The 23,202-nt window shown below is 39.4% G+C and overlaps 1 protein-coding gene across 3 annotated transcripts in view; it reads left to right on the top strand.

Moving 5' to 3' along the window:
• shf (Src homology 2 domain containing F) overlaps positions 1-23,202 on the top strand; it is a 155,710-nt gene that overhangs the window by 96,536 nt on the left and 35,972 nt on the right. For 2 of the 3 annotated variants that reach the window (XM_083553045.1, XM_083553043.1), the window contains exon 3: positions 18,635-18,841. In XM_083553045.1, the coding sequence (XP_083409171.1) occupies positions 18,635-18,841 (207 nt within the window). Of the gene's footprint in view, positions 1-18,634; positions 18,842-19,614; positions 19,702-23,202 lie in introns of all 3 variants that reach the window. The other variant, XM_083553044.1, reaches the window with a different exon arrangement.

Raw genomic sequence — 23,202 nt, 5'->3', positions numbered from 1 at the left:
CCTGTCACTGAGAAACACGGAGTTTGAGCTCCCTCCAAAGATTCTCTATTGGGTTTAGGTCTGGAGACTGGCTAGGCCACGCCAGAACCTTGATATGCTTCTTACAGAGCCACTCCTTGGTTATCCTGGCTGTGTGCTTCGGGTCATTGTCATGTTGGAAGACCCAGCCTCGACCCATCTTCAATGCTCTAACTGAGGGAAGGAGGTTGTTCCCCAAAATCTCGCAATACATGGCCCCGGTCATCCTCTCCTTAATACAGTGCAGTCCCCCTGTCCCATGTGCAGAAAAACACCCCCAAAGCATGATGCTACCACCCCCATGCTTCACAGTAGGGATGGTGTTCTTGGGATGGTACTCATCATTCTTCTTCCTCCAAACACGTTTAGTGGAATTATGACCCAAAAGTTCTATTTTGGTCTCATCTGACCACATGACTTTCTCCCATGACTCCTCTGGATCATCCAAATGGTCATTAGCAAACTTAAAACGTGCCTGGACATGTGCTGGTTTAAGCAGGAGAACCTTCTGTGCCATGCATGATTTCAAACCATGACGTCTTAGTGTATTACCAACAGTAACCTTGGAAACGGTGGTCCCAGCTCTTTTCAGGTCATTGACCAGCTCCTCCCGTGTAGTTCTGGGCTGATTTCTCACCTTCCTTAGGATCATTAAAACCCCACGAGGTGAGATCTTGCATGGAGCCCCAGACTGAGGGCGATTGACAGTCATGTTTAGCTTCTTCCATTTTCTAATGATTGCTCCAACAGTGGACCTTTTTTCACCAAGCTGCTTGGCAATTTCCCCGTAGCCCTTTCCAGCCTTGTGGAGGTGTACAATTTTCTCTCTAGTGTCTTTGGACAGCTCTTTGGTCTTGGCCATGTTAGTAGTTGGATTCTTACTGATTGTATGGGGTGGACAGGTGTTTTTATGCAGCTAACGACCTCAAACAGGTGCATCTAATTTAGGATAATAAATGAAGTGGAGGTGGACATTTTAAAGGCAGACTAACAGGTCTTTGAGGGTCAGAATTCTAGCTGATAGACAGGTGTTCAAATACTTTTTTGCAGCTGTATCATACAAATAAATAGTTTAAAAATCATATATTGTGATTTCTGGATTTTTTTTTTAGATTATGTCTCTCACAGTGGACATGCACCTACGATGACAATTTCAGACCCCTCCATGATTTCTAAGTGGGAGAACTTGCAAAATAGCAGGGTGTTCAAATACTTATTTTCCTCACTGTATATATATATATATATATATATATATATATATATATATATATATATATATATATATATATATATATATATATATATATATATTATTATTATTATTATTATTATTATTATTATTATTATTATTATTATTATTATTATTTTTTTTTTTTTTTTTTTTTTTTTTTTTGGTTGGCCAAAATCTTGTACATATTAGTAAAAAGCAAGAAATAAATCAAATAACATACAGTAAATGGAATTATAAAACATTGAAACCACAGGAGAAAAGATTAGTTTTAAGCATGAACTTTACTTCAGCTATGTAAAAGCAGTTCTAATATGTAGTGGCTCTGGCTGTGCCACTCGAGGATATTCACAGAGCCGTCTCGTAGCCACTCCTTTGTTATCTTGGCTGTGTGTTTAGGGTCTTTGCCCTGTTGTAAGATGAATCGTCGCACCAGTCTGAGGTCCAGAGCACTCTGGAGAAGGTTTTTTTTATCAAGGATGTCTCTGTACATTGCTGCATTAATCTTTCCCTCGATTCTGACCAGTTTCCCAGTTTCCTGCTGCTGAAAAACATCCCCACAGCATAGTGCTGCCACCACCATGCTTCACTGTAGGGATGGTATTGGCCGGGTGATGAGTGGTGCCTGCTTTCCTCCAGACTTCCTTCTTCCTTCCTTATGGTTTGAGACTGCTTCAGGTGCCTTTTTCGCAAAACTTCAGGTGGGCTGTCATGTGCCTTTTACTGAGGAGTGGCTTCAGTCTGGCCACTTTATCCTACAGGCCTGATTGGTGGAGCTCTGCAGAGATAGTTGTTTTTCTGGAAGGTTCTCCTCTCTTTACAGAGAAACACTGAAGCTTATTCCGAGTGAACATCAGGTTTTTGATCACCTTCCATGTGTGGATGATGGGGGCCACTGTGCTCATTGGGACCAATGCTGCAGAAATCCTGTCTCTGGGGTCTACAGACAATTCCTTTAACTTCATGGCTTGGTTTGTGCTCTGACATGCACTGTTAACTGTGGGACCTCATATAGACAGGTGTGTGCCTTTCCAAATCATGTCCAATCAACTGAATTTACCACAGGTGGACTTTAATCAGGTTGTAGAAACATCTCAAGGATGATTAATTTTAAATGAATTTGCAAAGATACAAAAAAATTATTATTTCACGTGGTCATTATGGGGTATGGAATTTTTAGAAAGATAATGAGTTCAATACATTTTGTAATAAGGCTGTAACTTAAGAAAATGTGGAAAAAGTGAAGCTCTGTGAATAGACTGTATATTGTGACCATTTCACACACAACAAAGAACTTCTCGTGGGTAATGTTCATGGGAAGAGCTATGAAATCGGTAATAAATACAGGCACTGTACTAACACTATGTACTTTGCATTCACTCAGTCTTTGCATGCACTCAGTCTCCATGTGCCACTTTGCCTTTGGGAAAATCAGCATTTCATTAGTTTGACTCTTAGAGACTTTACAAACTCATGAGTGTGACTTACAGACAGCCTGAGAGAAAAGTTTGAATCGCAGTGCTTTATTTTGTACAGAAAACTAGTTCAGGGAAGAAGCTGTCCTCGATTCTTCTTGTTGTCGTAACACTTAGAAATTAATGCGTATATAATTTGCTCTTCAGCAAAAAAACAGACTTTAAATTCTTCAACATTCACGGTTGATTTTTACTTCATGCTAAATTCAGCTAACCTATGAATTTGCAAAGGTTAAATATATGAGCTGGTTTTTTATTATTATTATTTATTTATTCTTTTTTTACTCTGATAGAAGTAGAGGAAAGTTGAGGATGATTGCGCTAGCTAGTAGCTACAGCAGACGTTTTCTTAGAAGCAATTAACCCTGAAATATAAACATAAATGACACATGGGGCAATTCTGTAAAATAACAACAACCTTCTACAACCTTTCTACAACCTTTAATCAGGTTGTAGAAACATCTCAAGGATGATTAATTTTAAATGAATTTGCAAAGATACAAAAAAATTATTATTTCACGTGGTCATTATGGGGTATGGAATTTTTAGAAAGATAATGAGTTCAATACATTTTGTAATAAGGCTGTAACTTAAGAAAATGTGGAAAAAGTGAAGCTCTGTGAATAGACTGTATATTGTGACCATTTCACACACAACAAAGAACTTCTCGTGGGTAATGTTCATGGGAAGAGCTATGAAATCGGTAATAAATACAGGCACTGTACTAACACTATGTACTTTGCATTCACTCAGTCTTTGCATGCACTCAGTCTCCATGTGCCACTTTGCCTTTGGGAAAATCAGCATTTCATTAGTTTGACTCTTAGAGACTTTACAAACTCATGAGTGTGACTTACAGACAGCCTGAGAGAAAAGTTTGAATCGCAGTGCTTTATTTTGTACAGAAAACTAGTTCAGGGAAGAAGCTGTCCTCGATTCTTCTTGTTGTCGTAACACTTAGAAATTAATGCGTATATAATTTGCTCTTCAGCAAAAAAACAGACTTTAAATTCTTCAACATTCACGGTTGATTTTTACTTCATGCTAAATTCAGCTAACCTATGAATTTGCAAAGGTTAAATATATGAGCTGGTTTTTTATTATTATTATTTATTTATTCTTTTTTTACTCTGATAGAAGTAGAGGAAAGTTGAGGATGATTGCGCTAGCTAGTAGCTACAGCAGACGTTTTCTTAGAAGCAATTAACCCTGAAATATAAACATAAATGACACATGGGGCAATTCTGTAAAATAACAGACAGACAGACAGACAGACAGACAGACAGACAGACAGACAGACAGACAGACAGACAGACAGACAGACAGACAAAGAGAGGAACAGGTAGAGAAGGAGAAACAGACAAAGAAAGAGAGAGGAACAGATAGTGAGAAAAAGAGAGACAGACAAAGAGAGACAGGGACAGATAAAGAGATGGGGGCAGATAGAGACAGAGATAAAGAGAGACAGGGACATTTAAAGAAACAGGGGGGGGGGCAGATCGAGACAGACAGACAAAGAGATACAGGGACAGTGTGAGTGGAACTTGGAGAGAGGAACAGATCAAGAGATATACGGACAGACAGAAAGAGACAAAGATTGAGAGACAGAGTGATAAAGAAAGAAAGGACCGAGTAAAAAGGACAGAGATAGAGACAGATTGAAAGACACAGATAGACAAAGAGAATAGTGGACAGAGAGACAGAGTAACAGACAGACCGATAAAAAGGAACAGAGTAAAATAACAGATAAAGTGAGAGAGAAACAGTTAGTGAGAGATAGACAGAGAAAGAGAGACAGACATTAGCACTAGCAACAGCTACAGCGATAATAACGAGCACAGTATGGAACAAGTGCATGAAAGTAAATTTGCATATTCACAGTTAGAGCAGCTGACCAATCAGAATTGAACGCTGAAAAATACCATGGTATAAAGAATAATAAAGAATGATTTCCTTTTTCTTGTTTAAAATGTATTTGTTTAAATACCCTGGGGGTTTTCTGGAGCTTCTCGAGAAAAATGACTTTTTCAATTGTTTGCTAATTCACTATATTTAAAAATAATATCACGTTGAGGGAAATTTGTGATTTTTTTTTAAGGAAAAAAAAGCCGAAGACATATTTAGCGACTCCTGTTCATCATCAAGGTTTATTATTTTGATGCATCACTCTTTCCATCTTTCTTTTCCTTCACGGAGTGTCGTGAGAGAGGTGATGCATATGGTTGCGGCGGCTGGGCAGCCACGAAGGGGTTCTCATCATTCATCCCCTAACGAGCCTTCACTCGGGTTCTAACGAGGCGTAATTGCCTCCGTGCCACCACTCGAATCGATGCATCAGTTGAAGCTGCGCCCACTGAGTGGCCGGCCATTTCCATGGACACGTTTACACTCCCAAAGAGTCACTCGTCCTGTCTGATCCCTCTTTCTCTTTGTCTCCCCTTTGTCTATCTGCCTGCCTGCCTGTCTCTCTCTCTCTCTCTCTCTCTCTCTCTCTCTCTCTCTCTCTCTCTCTCTCTCTCGCTCTCACTCTCTTTTTCTTTCCCTGTCGTTTCCTTTCTTTCTGTCTTGCCCTGTCCCTTTTTGTCTGTATCACTGCCTCTGTCTGTCTCTATTTTTCTCTAATTCTCTCATCCTGTCTTTCCCCTAATGTCTCTCTTTCTCTTTTTCTCTGCCTGTGTCTATCTCTACCTTTCTCTATGTCTTTCTCTCTCCATCTTTCTCTCTGTCTTTCTCTCTTTCTGTATCTATCTTTGTCTCTCTGCCAACCTGTTTCTCTCTCCCTTAATCTCTCTCTCTCTTTCTCACATTGTCTTAATATTCTCCCTCTCTCTGTCTCTTGGTCATTCTCTCTCTCTCTCTCTCTCTCTCTCTCTCTCTCTCTCTCTCTCTCTCTCTTTCTCCCTCTCTCTCTTTCTTTCTCTCTCTCTCTTTGTCTTTTCCTCATGCTGTATCTTTCTATCTTTCTCCATCTCTGCCCCTCTCGCTCCCCCCCACTCTCTGTCTCTTCTTTTCTCTTTGTCTTTCTTTCTGTCGCTCCCTCTCTCTGTCTCTCACACTCACACACTCCAACTCAAGCACATCATGGAATTTCTTGTACAGGTACTTTGGGGTTGGTGTTTGAAGTGTTTGCACTCAGAGGTGTTCATAGTGTGTTGTGGCGCTCGTTAGCCTCGTGTGTTTCCTCACAGGAACCGACTTGTAGACCATCGAGGCTTTTCTGTAAGAATAAGTCTGTGTAAGACACTCTAGAGGGAAATCTCGTGCTATGGATGACATTTATTCTCATTGTTTGCTTTGTTCACACTTACGGCAAACATACACTTGAAAGAATCTGGGTGTTTGCTTCGGGAAACCAGGGACACCATGTGAGGGGTTTATCTCCATCAATGAAAAACTCCTGTAAGACTGAAAACAAGAGAGAAGATGTCATCAGACTGTATCACCCCTACAGTCAAACATGGATGTGGAAGCGTTACGGTTTGGGGTTGTTTTGGTGCAGGGAAGCTTGGAGACTTATTCCAGGTGAAAGGAATGCTGAACCATCATGGCCGCTATTCCATATCTACTAAGCTGAAGCATACATCCAGACTCCGTAAGAGTTATTTAGAAAAGAAACAGTCGGCTGAAGTGTTATTTATCATGGACCAGCCTGCCCTGTCAGCACACCTAAATCCTATTGAACTGCTCTGGGATGAACTGGATCACAATGTCAGAAAGAAATCTCCAGCTAGTGAAGAACACTTATGGCAAGTTTCACAAGAGACATGGCAAAGTAATTCTTGATTCTTAATGCTTAAGGCTTTGGGTTGCTTATCAGAAGGCTGGGGGTTCAATCCCATGTATTGCCAAGCTGCCACTTTTGGGGGAACTTGAGCAAGGCCCTTAACCCTCTGTGCTGCATGGGTGACCCTGCGCTTTGACCCCAGCTCCCTAACATCACTGGGGTATGCAAAGAAAGAGATTCACTGTGCTGTAAAGTACATATGACAAGTTCTGTATAAATGCACCTTTCCTTTTCTCTGTCATCCTCTGAGTTTATTACAAACCAAATTCCTTGCACTTTTCCACCAAAGTCAGCAGTCTTCTGATGGAGCACGTTCATATACATATGTGATTTTCTTTGTTCCCTCATGCTAAAAAGTGGGTCTCCATTAGATATCATACAAGTTGTTCCTGGAACATGTATAAAGCTGGATAAAGCTCATCTCCAGCACTTCTTAGACCACCTGGATGCCATGTTGTGATCATATTCTATACTACAACACCTCTTGATCATATTATCATATGACGCACACTTTAATAGACAGTACAACTAGATGGAAAGAATGTGCAGTGAATCAGGAATTGTAGGGCTATTGCTTTGTTCACTGTCTTGTTCGCACGTAGACCTAGATAACGTAGATAACGAGAGCTTTTCTTCCACATGAGGTGTTATAGGCAGAAAAACAGAAAGGCTATTGATTTTACCAGACGTTCAGATTGCTTTTCTCGTGTTGGTTTGATTTTTTTTTTTTTTTTTTTTTTCCATAGAAGTACAGTTTCCTATTTGAAAGCAGTTGTTTCCGCTCAGGATTTTGAAAAGAATTAGAATAAGGATGGGCAGGAAATTAATCCATCAGAAAGCACTAGAAATTTGGTGTAAGGGAAATTGTGAGTGAGAATCTCAAGACACATCATCAGGAATTTCATTTCATCCATGATTGTTGTTCTGCGTCTTTTATTCTCTATGGGAATAATTACACAACTTTTTTTTTCATTTTTTATTTTTTTACAAAGCAGTGACATCTTACGTCTTGTTCATTCCAAAGACACAAATACACACGAAACAGACACACACACACACACACACACACAAACACACACACACACACACGCACTTCAGTTGCTCATGCAAAGTTGGAAAACTTGACAGTGTTGGTTGCCAGGGTTTCTTACGTGTCTGGTAAAGTGTTGGAGAATGCTTGAGGTAGCGAAAGAGTGTGTGTGTGTGTGTGTGTGTGTGTGTGTGTGTGTGTGTGTGTGTGTGTGTGTGTGTGTGTGTGTGTGTGTGTGTGTGTGTGTGTGTGGGAGGCACATTGGCAACAGAGAAGCTGGCACTGGCTCAGTCTGGCCACTGGGAGAACTGGACACTGTATCTGTCTCAGCTGGAGGACAGAGATAAAGCAGCAAACACACGCACACAGTTTCCATACGGAATTCTGGGAAGATTAATTCTATCTGCTTCTAGATTACACTATTCTAGATTACACTTATTCACACACACACACACACACACACACACACACACACACACACACACACACACACATTCTTTTGGAATCCTCTTGCAGCTGTTGGGTTTTTACTCTCTCTTGCACATGTCCTTATAAATTCTTGTTTAAATGTACACGTCTTTGTGTGTGTGTGTGTGTGTGTGTGTGTGTGTGTGTGTGTGTGTGTGTGTGTGTGTGTGTGTGTGTGTTTCTCTTACACACAGCCTAGTGGTAGCATCAGTGAGTTTACCTCGTTTCTCCCTGCCTTGCTGAGTAAAGACCCGTGTTTACTGAGAAGCACACGCACACACTCACAAAACACACAGACACCACAGTGAGCTCAGTGAATCCTAAAATAGCTTATACAGAGAGAGAAATGGCACTTGCATAAGCAAGGGAAGGGAGGCCGTGTACACCCGGAGGCTTGTTTACAACTGTAGCTTATCTGTTAGCTCTTTTCAGTGACTGTAAGGAAAAAAAGTAAAAAAAAGTTTTCAGAAACTAGATTTTGACACTACAGGCTACTCTGGAACAGACAAAAGAAGCTGGAACAGCACTAGTCAGCCACTGGATACAATACTGCATGTTTGGATAGAGAGCTAGCAGAGAAGCCTTAAAAGCTAGGAAGGCACATGCTAGTAAACTAGCAGACAAAACATTAAATAAAAGATGCGCAAACCCACAGACACACACACATATATATATATATATATATATATATATATATATATATATATATATATATATATATATATATATATATATATAATTTTTTTTTTTTTTTTTTTTTTTTTTCAAATTGTTCATTAAAACCATGGACCCCCCTTATAGCCTCAATAGGTGCTGTGGTAGCACCCTTACACCAGTAGTATTATCCTTATACCTGTATACAGGTGCTATAGCAGTACCCATATACCTGTAGTTGTACCCCTACACCTCAAGAGCACTAAGATAGAGCGAGTATAAATCAGGTGTAGAAGAATAAAACCAATACCAAAGTGTGTTGAAAGAATAGAAATAAGAATCCTGGACGATATTCTTCATCATTACTGCAGCAGTTCCTGAATGAGCACGATTATCGTGTTTGAGATCTCAGAAGCTCCGTTTCTCATGTTTGGGGTTCTCATGTTTCTAGAAATGCAAAGATTTTTGTAAACGGAAGTCAAGCATCAGGAAGAACCAGGCCAGAGAGTAAAAGAAGGCAGCAGGAATACTCAGGTGAACCGAGCGAAACCGGATTTATTTATGCTCTGATCAAACAGTGGGTTTAAAATCCCCCTGTGATCAGAGTCCAAGCAGCGAAGGTCAACTGGCATTGTCAACTAATAGCCATTTATTCTGCTCACTTCTGAGTGTAATGCTATTTAATGGAATAATGTGAGCGAAAATGATTGTGATTTTGCCTCGAAAAATAGCCTTTTAGCAAAGCGAGCGAGAAAGAGAGAGACTGAGAGGGATAAAGGGAGAGACACTGAGAGACTGAGAGGAATAAAGAGAGAGACTGAGAGGAATAAAGAGAGAGACTGAGAGGAATAAAGAGAGAGACTGAGAGGGAGAAAGAGAGAGACTGAGAGGGAGAAAGAGAGAGACTGAGAGGAAAAAAGAGAGAGACTGAGAGGGAGAAAGAGAGAGACTGAGAGGTTAGCAAGCATTTGTCCATTTCCATCAATTGCTGCATCGGTCCATTAATACTGATGTCACTTTGACGGACTCGCCTCATTCTGTCACCAGACTATCCTGAGGAACAGATGAGAGGAAAAAGCAAGCAAACACAGTATGCACACACACACACACACACACACACACACACACACACACACACTTGTGCTCTGTGAAGCGAATCAGCGCTGTGTGAAGCTACGGGTCAAAGAACTGACACACAGAGAGGGAAGCACAATAGCGGATCAGCTCTGCCTCTTACAGATAACATACACACGCACACACACACACACACACACACACACACACACACACACACACACACACACACACACACACACACACACACACACACACACACACACAGAAGTCTGTCCAAGCTTTGATGCTCACAAATGATCATCAGCAGGGAGTCTGATAATGAAGAGGATTTTATTACAGAGTGAAATGGATGTCATTTATAGTCCAGTCCATAACTAATTGGACAGTGACACATTGTTGATTTGACTCTACCTTCATCCAGTGCAGCAATTTGCTCCGATTTGATGGAGTGTACATATGTATGCTGCATACTGAAATAAGAGTACTGTTCATTTGTAGGAGCCGGTTTGCTTCATTAGCTGGGAAAAGTGAAGGTTTTTTAACACATCAGAATTCATTCATTCATTCATTCATCTTCATCATCATCATTGTGTCCTGGTAAGCAGCATAGTGGCCCAAGAGCCTCAGTAATGCTGATGTACTGTGGAAGTGACACACTATTGTGTCACTGCTCTGAATTTCTTTAAATGTTAACCACCAAAATATCTGGTCAGAGAAGGTCCACAATCAACAAATCCAGAGAACGATGGGTATTATTTTTTCTTATGAAACCACACATCACATAAAACCTAAAAAACAACACAACACACATCATATTTAATGTGCAGAAAAAAGATATTATGTAGGTTCTATATGTTTAAGAATCATTTGAAGAGCTCAGTCCTGCATTCCCTCCAGAGATGCATCAGAAATCACGCACCTTGTCTTTCACAGTGCGTCCAATCGACAGCGCAGCTCTGATTTGATGCACTCGAGTGCATTGAACCCTGAGTGATACAGTACTTCCATGACTACTTACTTTCCTTAACACCCATTTTGTGCAGTAGTTTAATAAATATAATAATCATGCATTTTTAAATGCTATTATGCCATTATGCACTCTGGCAATAAGAAAAAGATTTTAACCTGCATTATATATATATATATATATATATATATACACACACACTATAAATAAGCACCATGCTAAAATAATACTTATTTATTTTATTTATTTATTTATTTTTATTTTTATTATTATTTTTTTATTATCTGCACGGTGCAGGGTCTTACACCAAGGGCGAATGTGGTACTTCTGTGGTCTGCTATAAAATGGTCTTAAAAGGAAAAATATAGGAAAGGAAGCAGGCTGCTACATCTTTCTATACATGTCAAGCATCACTTTTTTTGTCAGCAGGTATCAGAAAAGCTTTGGGTCACTCCTGAGAATGAAAATAAGATAATAATTGTATAAATCCTCGGTACAGCTTTTGGTGGACGTATGAAGCTCTGCATATAGCTTTGACTGATTTGAAAAGCTTTTTTTTTGGGTGAAGGAAAAGAAAAAACAGGGGATTGTCCTCTTTATTATTTTCCAGCGGCGCAAAGTTAATCACGTTTAATCCGGTCTTGACCGAGTTCAGATCCCTCTATAGAGGAGGAATGGAGTGAACCCGGCCAAGCGCTTAATATCAGCAAATCCTCTCCAGGCCGTCAGGGGCAGGCAGGGAGCTCCTGGCTGCAAGAGACGATACGTTTGAGTTCCTTCAAACTGAAAAAAGGGATTTGACGAGAGAAAGGATTTTGTGATGGATTTCGAGGTAAAAAAGGTGAAAATGGGCGTAGTTGAGCGCTTTCCAGACCATGTAGTGAGCTTTGATATTTGGTTTAACTCCCTAATACCTTTTTAACACCCAAGGCCATGTTTTTCCTCCTAATTTAATGAGTCATTTTGGTTAAACTAGTGTATAAGGTTTTAAGTGTGTAGGTTGTGGTTTTCTAGATATAGACTTAGAAGGGAATTTTATTTTCTATATGTAACAAGTATTTTTAAAATGTAGCTCCCAGCGAAAACCTCAACATCTTCAGCTCTGCTACCTTCAGCTCCACCTCCTGTCTTTAACTTTCATGTAGCGCTAATGCAAAAAAAAAAGCAACCATCTGAAAGCAAACATGGCAAAATATCGGAATGTGGGGTTAATAAATTATAATGTATATTACGTTTTTTTTATAATTATTTATAATCGTTAGATTACAATTTTACATTATTTTAATGTACATTTATTTTAATTCACCAGCTGTAATGCTCACTATTCATAAAAAAAAAAATTTCAATATAATGAAAAAAAATTCACTTGTGTATACATCAAAACATACACGTGTTTTGCGGTTCAGAGTTAAGGTCAAGGTTAGAATTAGACACCGTCTATGACTCCAGATGAATTGTAGACCACCCATTCATATCTGTTCTTCTCACGTCTAGAGAGGAAAGGCTAAACCGTGTGTGTGTGTGTGTGTGTGTGTGTATATGTGTGTGTGTGTGAGGAAGACATGTGCTATGTGACCCCTGCTCAACACCTGACGTGAGAGGTTGAAGGCCACATGCTCTTTCTGAAACGGGGTAACAGGTTGCAGTTCTGCTGTGCCCCCTTAATTTTCTGGAACGTGCCATGCTAGACATGCATGCCTGCCTCTCACCAGAAACGCCAGAGCGAGTCTGAACTTGCGGAGGCAGGGAAAGATGGATTGTGAAAATGGAAGGGAATTTGGTAGTGCGTGACAGGATGCAGGGCTGCGTGTTGGAGTTATGTTTCTGATGTGACGTGTGAAGTCGCTGCACTGTAGTTTATTCAGGTTTATTTGAACATTCGGTCATTTTGAAGCGTTAGAAAAGTTGTGCAGCATGTTTGTTTTGTTGTGAATTCAAATACACTACTCAAATGGCCAAAAACTTTTTACTTTTAAGGCTTTATGGTTAAGGCTCTGGATTACTGATCGAAAGGTTGGGGGTACAAGCCCTGGGATCGACCACTCTTGGGCCCTTGAGCAAGGCCCTTAACCGAACAAGTTGGGATATTCGAAAGAAAAGAATTTTACTGTGCTGTAATGTATATGTGACAAATAAGGGCTAATCGATTCTATTCTATTATATTCTATAATAGTATATGAATTCAGCCAGGATTCTAGATTATAAATTAATTTTCTTTTCTTTTTTTTTACGGATTTGCCTGATTCATCCCAATTCTCATCAATTGGAGAATCTGTGCAGCTGGGCATGGTTCCACATAAAAAACCTAAAGATCCATGAAATTACCAAGCAACTCAAGAACTATAAGGATGAATTTGGACTGTAATGACTATAACCAGTCTGCTGCAGTGGATTGTGACTACTAGCATTAGCATGAAGCGTTCTGTTTTTTATGCCTCATCAGTGAAAAGTTCAACGAACAGTACACCTTAAAAATTATATACTTAAACTATAATGAATGGACATTTGGTGTTACCCAGATAAGGATGTGGTTCTTCTCAAGGTTTCTTCCTTATACCTGCTCAGGGAGTTTTTCTTGCCACTGTTGCCACTGCGTCACGCATTAGGGATAAACGTAGGCAATAAACATATAGGCATTAACTTATAAATTCAATGCGTTACACACATATAATTTTATAGAATTGAATATGCAAATTGCAAACAAGCCCTCCATCCCATTCCTGCTAGCTAATGAACATGTTAACCGCTAGTTAACTATCTCTCATTAGTTAGAGATGAATAAGCAGAATTAAAGTATCATCTTCAGCACTCTTAATTTGTCAGAATTTTAATCATATTAAACAGGACTTTACCAAAATGTCAGAATATCAGATCACCCAATCTTTGCTAATTGGTAACCTTAGCAAAGCTAGCTATCCATTTGCAGAACTGCTAGCAAAAAAACATGCTTTTCTCACAGGAAACAATTGAGGAAGAATGAGGTGGTTTTATAATTTTAATTTTTTTTTTTAATTGCTATATCGTTATCATTATCAGCAGCCAAATCTCACAAAAAATACAAAATGTAACACCCAAGAGTTTGTGTAGCAATTAGATTAGCTTAGTTAATTTTGCTAGCCAGCTAATTAACTGCTTGTAAACTAGCATGTCAACACATGAATCATAGGTAGACATGGTGGGTGTTTTTTAGATCATTTAGATCATTATATTTTAGCACTTTAGTCAAATGTAGGTCAACCACACACACACACACACACACACACACACACACACACACACACACACACACACACACACACACACACACTCACACTCATATTGGAGAAAATGTACTAGCTGTTTAGTAGCTAGTACTCTGCCAATATGTAAACAAGACAGCTAATACCTAGCAGACTAGCTTGTATCTGCCAAAAATAGAAAAAATGATTAGCAATTGAATAAGATGAGTAACACAAATTCATTTGCTCATGTCTAACATCATTTAGGTAGCTAGATGACTATCTGGGTTGACACACTAATTTTATGGTAAAAAGTTATCAGATGCAGAAATTCTTGATTTAGAAAGAAATGGTGACAGAATTGATGGAAATATTTATTAGTTTGAACCCAGTCAGCCTAGAAATTAACCAGTTACACCATTATCTTAGCTTCTAGCGCTTAATCTAGCGCAAAAGGTACACTAGCATCCTCAGAGAATCATCTGTTGTCCTGATATATTGTTCCCTTTCTCATACTTTCATCTGTTCATCTATCTCACTTTCCGTATTAGTGTGTAGGGGAATTCAGTGCTGTGGCGTCGTGTGTATATTGCCATTATAGAGATGTTTTGAATGTCCTCTCTACTCACACACTCGTACACACCCCATTAGCAGCCCGAGAAAGATGCTTATCCCACCGTGATCTTATATCGTGTGAACTGTTAAAGGGGAGCTCTAAAGGCGAGAGGCACTGCCAGACGTACGCTTATTTAAAGATCTCTCATCTCCTCCTCCTCCCTCACCTCTTTCACCCTGCTAGCTCCATTACTCTCCGCACTTTTCTCATTTTTTCGCAAGAGCTCCCCTGGGCTGAGAGGTAATTATGCAGTTGTATGGTGTTATATTTCATTTCTGAAGCGCTTCGCTGCATTACGGCACGCTGCGAGGGCCGGCCTGCTAACAGCTCCGTGCTCTGGCAGAGGAACACGGAAAAGCATGCTAACAGCTTCATAGTCGGAGAGGGAGGAAAACTGTGGGTGGATCAAAGTGGCAATTCAGAGATTCACTAATCCATCAGTTATCGGCGACGCAGCACTCCGAACTGGTTTCCGAGGGCTGCTCTTCACTAGCTTCTTTTAAACTATGAATTATTCTATCAAATTTGGATTAGAAAACATGCATTGAGAATTCTTCCAATGTGGAAATGTTTTTGGAATATATTAAAACGCGTGTTTGACTAATCCCGAAATCTATGACATCAACACCACAGTGGCAAATTCTTGTCATCATTATTTCATAGTGCTAGGTGTACAAACACAAGTATTTAACTTTTAAGCATCTAATAATAATTATATGATGTTTAAGTCCAAATGTAAATTATCATGTAAATAATAGAGATATACTTCTATCTATGGTATGTACATAAACATATTTCACATGGCCAGATAAGCGCACTCTCACTGACACTAAGGCTAGCATTAAGAATTAAATTATACTTTCTTGTTTATTTAAGTCGTTTCATTGTTCGTGAATAAAACAAAGCATGCAGCATGTTAAAAATTTGCTATAAAAAAAAATCATGATATTTGGTATGTTTATAAAAAAAAAGAATTTTGGAAAACCAAAAGCACGCTAGCTCTTGAGTCTGGCCAGGAATACTTTTTTGGGGGTTAGATTTTATAACTCATTACAATATCCAGAGGTGGAAAGTGTAATAAAATATTGTACTCAAGTAAATGTACTGTTACTGCAAAGAAATTTGACTTAATTACAAGTGAAGTTACCAGTCTAAAAAGCTACTCAAGTAAAAGTAAAAAGTAGCTAGTTTAAAATTGAATCAAGTTAAATTTAACTAGATTTATTTTCATAAATTTTATTATATTTTTAGTTTATAATTTTATTACAGCTGGGGGGTGGGGTGGGGGATTCTAGTGTAGGTTAAAAAAAAAAAAGGCCAAGGGGATATAAATCTCAAACTAGTTGTTTTTAATTAACGGAACAAAAATTAACAGATAGGATTTAAAATGTAGTTCAGTAAAATACTTCAAACAAAACATACTTAAAAAGTAAAAGTATCGATATAAAAAAATACCTTGAAGGTAGAATTACACAAGAACACCACTCAATTACAGTAACACAAGTAAATATAATTTGTTACTTTCCATCTCTGGCAATATACTCGCACTGGTCTTACCCTAGGTGTCCAAAAACTTTTGGTTGCACAGTTTTGTACTTTTTTTGGTGGTGCTTTTGCTTTTTTCCAGGACATCCCTAAGGATAGTGGACAGTGAATGGTACATGGAGAGCATTGTCTTGCTGCATGAACTTCATTACTCATGTCTGAATGCAAGTCCTGTCTGCTCACGGGCTCAAGCCCCCTAGAGTGCCAGGAAATACAATTTATTTCTGCTATAAGGTTATTGATATGTACAAATCCATAAAGTCAGCAATAGCAATTTATTATTTACGGGAATTTTTTCCATTTCAGCCTAATTTGTACTTCTGGTCCCTACCCCGGCGTTATCACTTAGGGACGGAGTAAGAAGTTTTTGTTTTCGCATTTAACATTTTTGGCATTCAGATCATTTTATGTGCAAAAATTGCAAAGTGCAGATTAAAAAAGGTGGATGAAAATCACACTACAGATGGCTGCAGGGCTGAAGCACCCTATGGTGCATTTCACACAGATATTTTGGAAGTGCATCCCAGAGTATGGGTCTGTAGGAGGTGTAGCGTAACGGTGGGTTACGTTAAATAGCCATTTAATTAGATAACGTTTTATCTGATAAATATGCCGAGTGCCACCGCTTTGGGTTTGTCGGCCTGCGTTTTGTGCAGCGATTCTGATGAAGTCAGTGCGTGTAATTGGTCTGTCCTCGGATATTGCGGTGTTTGTGTTCTCAGTAAGTCTGCACAAGACAGCTGGAGGATCCAGCTGGAACTCCATGTCTCCCAACACAGCAGGCTTCACTATTAAACACAATTAACTCACTAGGAGCTTGTTTTTGGTTCAATTTACGGATGTATGTAAAGTCGATGCCTTTTACATACAGCTTTAGGGCAGATCATTTATGCAGCTTTTGTTTGCGCAGCAAACGTTTAAGAAGACGCAACAATATCCGCCAGAATTAGGCGCACTCTGGTTTATTACTACTCAAAAAGGTTGCATTCATACTACATGGAATCATTTCGAATACCCAGAACACGGCTAACCTTTGAGGCTTCCTAGCAATTAAGGATTTTTAGCACAAGGTACAACAGTTGCTAAGATTTAAGCTCACACAGTTTCAGACACAAGGGCAGACTTTTTATCTGATATTTTAGCAGGCTATTACTCTCAGCCTCAGATGCTCTACCCACGGACCATCTGATGTATATTGTACACTTGGCTGACCGCAACTACTGGAGTCTTGGCTGTCCGCACTTGCTTGGACATGTTTTTTTATTTTTTTTAGTTTGCTGGGGAAGCAAACTTTTGAACATACTGACAACAGTAAAGCTTTTGGAGCAAGATACTGTAGGTTCACAGCATGCCGCATTTGGCATTACCACCCAGGCTTCTAGATATAACCAGACAGGCTTATACTTTGTCACTAAACATGTCCAGTAAGTAGGCCAATAACGGATTACTTTTACAGACTTTTGGTGTATGACCAGAACAAATCAAGCATTTATTTGTACCCAAAATGCCTGGAAGAACGTTTGAAGACACAATGCTGAGAGAATTTGTCCATCTTTTCAGTGTATATAGTTCCAAAATCTTGTGGAACATCTTCCCAGAGGAGTAGAGGTTATTATCAACAACAAAAGGGGGACTCAATGTGAAATGGGTTGGTCAAAAAACATACCACTCTTTTTCGCCAGGTGTCTACAAACTTATGGCAATTGTATGTTGTACAACGTAAATTGTAATGTATGTGATATTACTAGTGGTTTGCCAAGTTTTTTTTTTTTTTTAGAAGAGTGATCTTAGATCTTAGGATCAGACTACCACCACCATGTTTCAGTTAGATATACAGGTTGTTCTCAGGATGCGTTTGATCATAGCATCTTTTCCAAAAATAACACAATTTCAGTCACAGGAGTCTGCTTTGTAAGAGTAGGTGGTCAGTGATGGGAAGATCGAATCATGTTCGTGACTTGGTTCTTTAAATCTTTTTTAAATCATTTATTTCATTTAGTTCCTTTGATCAGAAAAAATTATCTTTATTAAGTAGATCCCCCATTACGTCTGCATGCACAATCTTTGACTGTGGTTCCAATAATAATAATAATATGACAGATGACAAATTATAATGCATATAATGAGTAGCTCGCCTCATTTCTTCTGGTCTGTTTCAATAGTTATTTTCTCACGTGACTCCCATAATTATTGTATCAATAATGCCAAGATGCGGACCAAATAAACCTGATTGCACTGTGTAGCGTTTATTGGAGTCATGTGACAATAGAACAAACAGCTCAGACCAGATTACTCATGAAATGAATTACGCAGTTCTGTTTCCTGTACGTAACCTATAGAGATTTTTTTATGCTTTGCGTGCAGTAGAGAATGAACAAATCACTCTTTTGAGAGTACTCATCGATTTGAGTCACATTAAACACTCGTTCAAAATGAACGAAATGTTCAAGAATGACCAGGCATCAGTTTCTGTCCATGTTGAGTAAAATTTAAAGCAGACTGATTCTCCAGAAGACTAGCAATTAACAACACTTCTGTTTGTCTCCGTACACAGAGATCCGAGGCAGTCGTGGTGTTAAAGACGGCCCGATTCGCCAGCTTCCCCTTTACGACACGCCGTACGAGCCTGCGGAAAACGGCGGGGATTCTGACCCCCTGTGTTCACGCGAAAGCAGACTGCCTCAGGATGACGAGAGGCCAGCCGAGGAGTACGATCAGCCCTGGGAGTGGAAGAAGGAACGCATCTCGAAAGCCTTCGCAGGTATCATCCAGCACTTGTGTATTAATCAGCATGTGTCATTTATGCAGCTAATGCTTGGTGTTTGGTACTTGGTTCTGCACGCTTTTCTAGTGTGTGTGCTCTGGTTAATGCTGAATGTATTGCCAGATGGTGTTTAACTGATGGCTGATGCTGGTATATTTGTGCTTAAGGAGTGGGGAACCTCTTTCCTTGAGGGCTGATGATCCTAAAGCCATTGATGTATTTGACCATTTAATGGAATAGTGTTAATAGAGAGTGAGCAGGCGTCAGCTGAGGTAGCAGACAATTTAAAGGTTAATCCACTGCGATTTTTAGCACGAAGCCCTCCGGCAATAGGATTCTCCATCTCTGCTCTGTGGCGATGGCAAGTGGCTTAGTTTAAAAAGCCGGTCGGTGGTTTTTATCTCAGTCTTTAACTCTGAACACTTCTTTTTCAGCACTTATTCTTCTGGGTGGCTTTCCTACCGTATATTCTGTTCATTTTAGAGTTTTCTTTTGTCTTTCTTTGTTTGAGAGATGTCAAGCAAAGGAAGCGCATTTCCGTCTTTCTGCTCTTACAGGTGCTCCTGGTGGAATGTATGCATTTTTCCGTTTCACTGATTGATTGATTATATACGGCTAACTCGGCCATAACCAAACAGGGCTGTTCAAGGACAAGAGGAATTTGAGTGAACCGTTTAGCAAGAGGATTATAATGACATCAACCCCAAACGAGTTCTAGTTTCTGAAAAGGTATTTTCCTTTTTTTTTTCTTTTCTTGTTTTCTGGAACAGCTCTGCTTTGTTATGACTGCATTAGCAGCAATGGAGAAGGCAGAGGATCGGCTCCGAGAAGAGTCAACACCTCCAAATCCCTCACAGGTACCCATGGAGAAGGGCTGCTATTTTCTTTCACTAATGTCTCTCTTTCTTTTTTTCCCCTATAGTTTAAATTAAAGTGCGTGTCCATTTCGGCTACCACAACGGCCCCAGCAATTAAGGTTTTGTGCTAGTGACTTGTGTGTGTACTTAAACAACACAATTAACTGAATTGGTCTCGCTTCAGATAAAAAAAAAAAAAGAAATGAGAATTGTTTGGCAAAAGTAAGAAAACCTTCTTTTTTGAAGTATTTTATGTTCACGCAGTGTCAACAGAAAGAAAACCACCCAGACGTCTTCATTTCGCTCATAATTGTCATTTCTCTTTTCACTTTTCAGACCGAGTTAGCGCAATTTGCAGATTAGCATGCAAATTAGCCAAGCTTTCACGGCACACTTTGATAATTAATTTCCTTTCATCAGGATTACGAATTAATTCTTTCTTTTGAAGAGGAGACAAGAATTTGCCGTCCGTCGGGAGCATGATATTTTTCAACTCCCTTTGTCCTCTTTTCTTTTTATGTTCCATTTCACCCGCTCTAACGGAGCTCGGTTTGATGCTTGTCAGGAAGCAGAGATATTGTCTCTCTCTCTCTCTCCTCTCTCTCTCTCTCTCTCTCTCTCTCTCTCTCTCTCTCTCTCTCTCTCTCTCTCATTCTCTCTGTCTTTCTCTCTGAAGCGTAAAAACCTCCTTTTGAACCTGTTTGCTCTCCGACACCACCTTGAAAGGAAGATGAAGTCGAACGAATTCTCAAGAATGACAGCAAAATGCTAAAAGACGTTCCGTAATCAGGTGCCAACGTCAAGACCCCGAAATGTCAGGAGGTCAGACGAAGGTCAAATCAGGAACACCATTTCGAGCTTATAAACTTCATATTTCCATATCTTAGGTGATATTAAATATTAAATGGTTTGTTATCAGCAGACTTCCAGGAGTTGCTTTTGGAAGACGGCTGCACCCGGAATGAAAGCCTTTTGTGTTTATATCCCGTTTCTATTTCCATGTAAAAAAAAAGAGAAGAAAAATATGCTGCTAATTTCCCATGTTCCTCTATTCTTTGTATTACAATGTGCCTTGTTTCCATCCGTCCTTTTTTTTTATTTATTTTTATTTTTTTTGGATTGAAGTGTCAAGCCGGGAGATATTTGGAAATAATAGAGATGGATGCACGGGCACTTGAAATAACGATGGTCGCAAAGGAACTTTAATATGTGGGAAAAAAAGTTGCGCGTATGATATTATCAAGGTAATTACAGAGCAGTGCGTTATTAAAAAACGTGTCCCGTTTAACTCCATTAATCTTCATTGAGCCCGGTGGTGAAGAACTAATTAGCAACTGTGCGCCCGAGTGTTGTGTTGTACTGGGGTGTGTGTCGATGCGCAAACTTCAGGTCTCATATTTCATATCTGGTGCCTCCTATACCTGCAGAATCCTCAGTGGGACGCATATTTGTGCTCATGCTGAGACTCGGCTCATACTGGGTCTGTGTACACTTAATAATTTATCCTGGGTACGTCTTTGAGCACTTCCACTCACACACACACACAAACACACACACACACACACACACACACACACACACTTACTCTTCAATCATGTACACACAGCAGGTGATTGATTAGATTTACACCACTATTCACATCTGTAAGTGTAAGTATTTGTGTGTGTGTGTGTGTGTGTGTGTGTGTGTGTGTGTGTGTGTGTGTGTGTGTGTGTGTGTGTGTGTGTGTGCGCGTGTGTGTGTGTGTGTGTGTGTGTGTGTGTGCGCACTGACTATATCTTGTTCACTACACCAGATGTAACTTTGCTTGGAAAAGTAAGGGACTGCATAACTTAATCTTTACCTCCAAAAATGCTGACTGCATTTGCTGGTGCAATGGTGCATTTGACTAAAGGTTTTAATCCCTGAGAACCTTAGAGTTCCTTAGAAATAGACTCAAATAGACCAACCTTCTTCTTCCCGACCTCATAAATAATAACAAGAACCCACCATCATCTCTGACCTGCTTTTAACATTACATAACTAACATTACAAAAAAATACAGAAATGTAAACCTCACACTGTCCAGTTCATATGTCTTACATTAGCACCACTAACAAGGACCATTCTATTGCAATCCTATACTTTGGAATTGTTCATTGCATCGCCGTATTGACGTTATATATTTGCACTGCCTCACTTTACATACCCTGCGTAAACTGTATAGTTAATGTCCTTATCTTTCTTTATTATTTTATGTTTGTAGTAATTTATAGTTTGTTATACATTTGTAGCAACAGCACACCATGGCGAATTCCTTGTACATGCAACCAATCATTCCTGGCAATAATAATGATTCTGATTGTAAAAAATGCATGGAATTCATCATCCGATTCTTCTTGTGAAATGCTGATGGATTACCTGTATTGATTCGATGGTGATTCCATAGTGGACATGGCAACCTTTATTCATTTGCAGAAAATCGATCTAATATACGATTTAATTTTCTTGCTCATGTACCATTGAAAACAGCTGCAAATTAATAATTCGTTCTGTACTTCCAAAGCTTGGTGTAAAGGCATCCAGAGGGTCAACATCTATAGTGCATAGAGTTAACACCCTTTACAATTAATCAATGGTGTCAAAGCTGCACTTTAACAATATGTTAAAGAATTGTGCACCTAGACAGTCATGTTATCAGGTAATCTGTGCCTGTAGGGAAAAATGTCTTAAAAAATGTTCCTATACTCTTTTTACCTGCAACAATATTCTTTTTAGCACTTCCGTGCCCTGCTGCAAGGCCGTAACGGATGAGATTATCGAATTTCTTCTCAAATCGGTGGCCCACACTGGCCACTCAGGGCATTTCTTCTTTTCTGGGTCTTGCTGTTATTTGGTGATAACTTTGCTAATAGACTTCTATCATCCTTTCGCAGAACAGTGTTGATCCCTCTGGCATAAGACTACAGTGACTAGTGACCCCTTATCTTCCCATACCCACTTTGTCAGCTCTAATGCTTCCCTCGCCATCCATCAGAACGTCACCAAAGCCAGGATATGAACAGACGTAGACACAATGTATGGATATACAGTAGGCAACAGGTTGGTCTTTATTGCCGCATGAAATATACTTCGACAGGTTGAAAGATTTATCTATCATAATAAAGTATTTTACAACCCCTTCAAACGCAGACGGTTTAACCAAGTATGAAATAAGTCTGCATCCTATTAACAGTACGATACAAATTCGGTTATGAAGAATTAGATTGCCTAATTGGAATCTAATGAATCTGACTACAGCCCAAATCAATCTGGATTAGTTTTACATGTGAAGGTGTGGTGATGTAATTTGACCGTCCTGAAGCTATTTGTCGACACCCTTTCTTGAAAACTGATAAACCTACAGAAAGAAATCTACCACAAGACATAAGCTGCCATTTTTTCATCTGAAAAAAATGGCAACATGGAATCCTGGGAATGAGGACATTTCTAGAACCAGGGAAGAGGTTGCTCAGTGTTTCT

The sequence above is a fragment of the Silurus aristotelis genome (assembly GCF_946808225.1).
Source record: "Silurus aristotelis genome assembly, chromosome: 10".
Classification (NCBI taxonomy): Eukaryota; Metazoa; Chordata; class Actinopteri; order Siluriformes; family Siluridae; genus Silurus; species Silurus aristotelis.
This window is presented reverse-complemented; position numbering and strand designations above follow the sequence as displayed.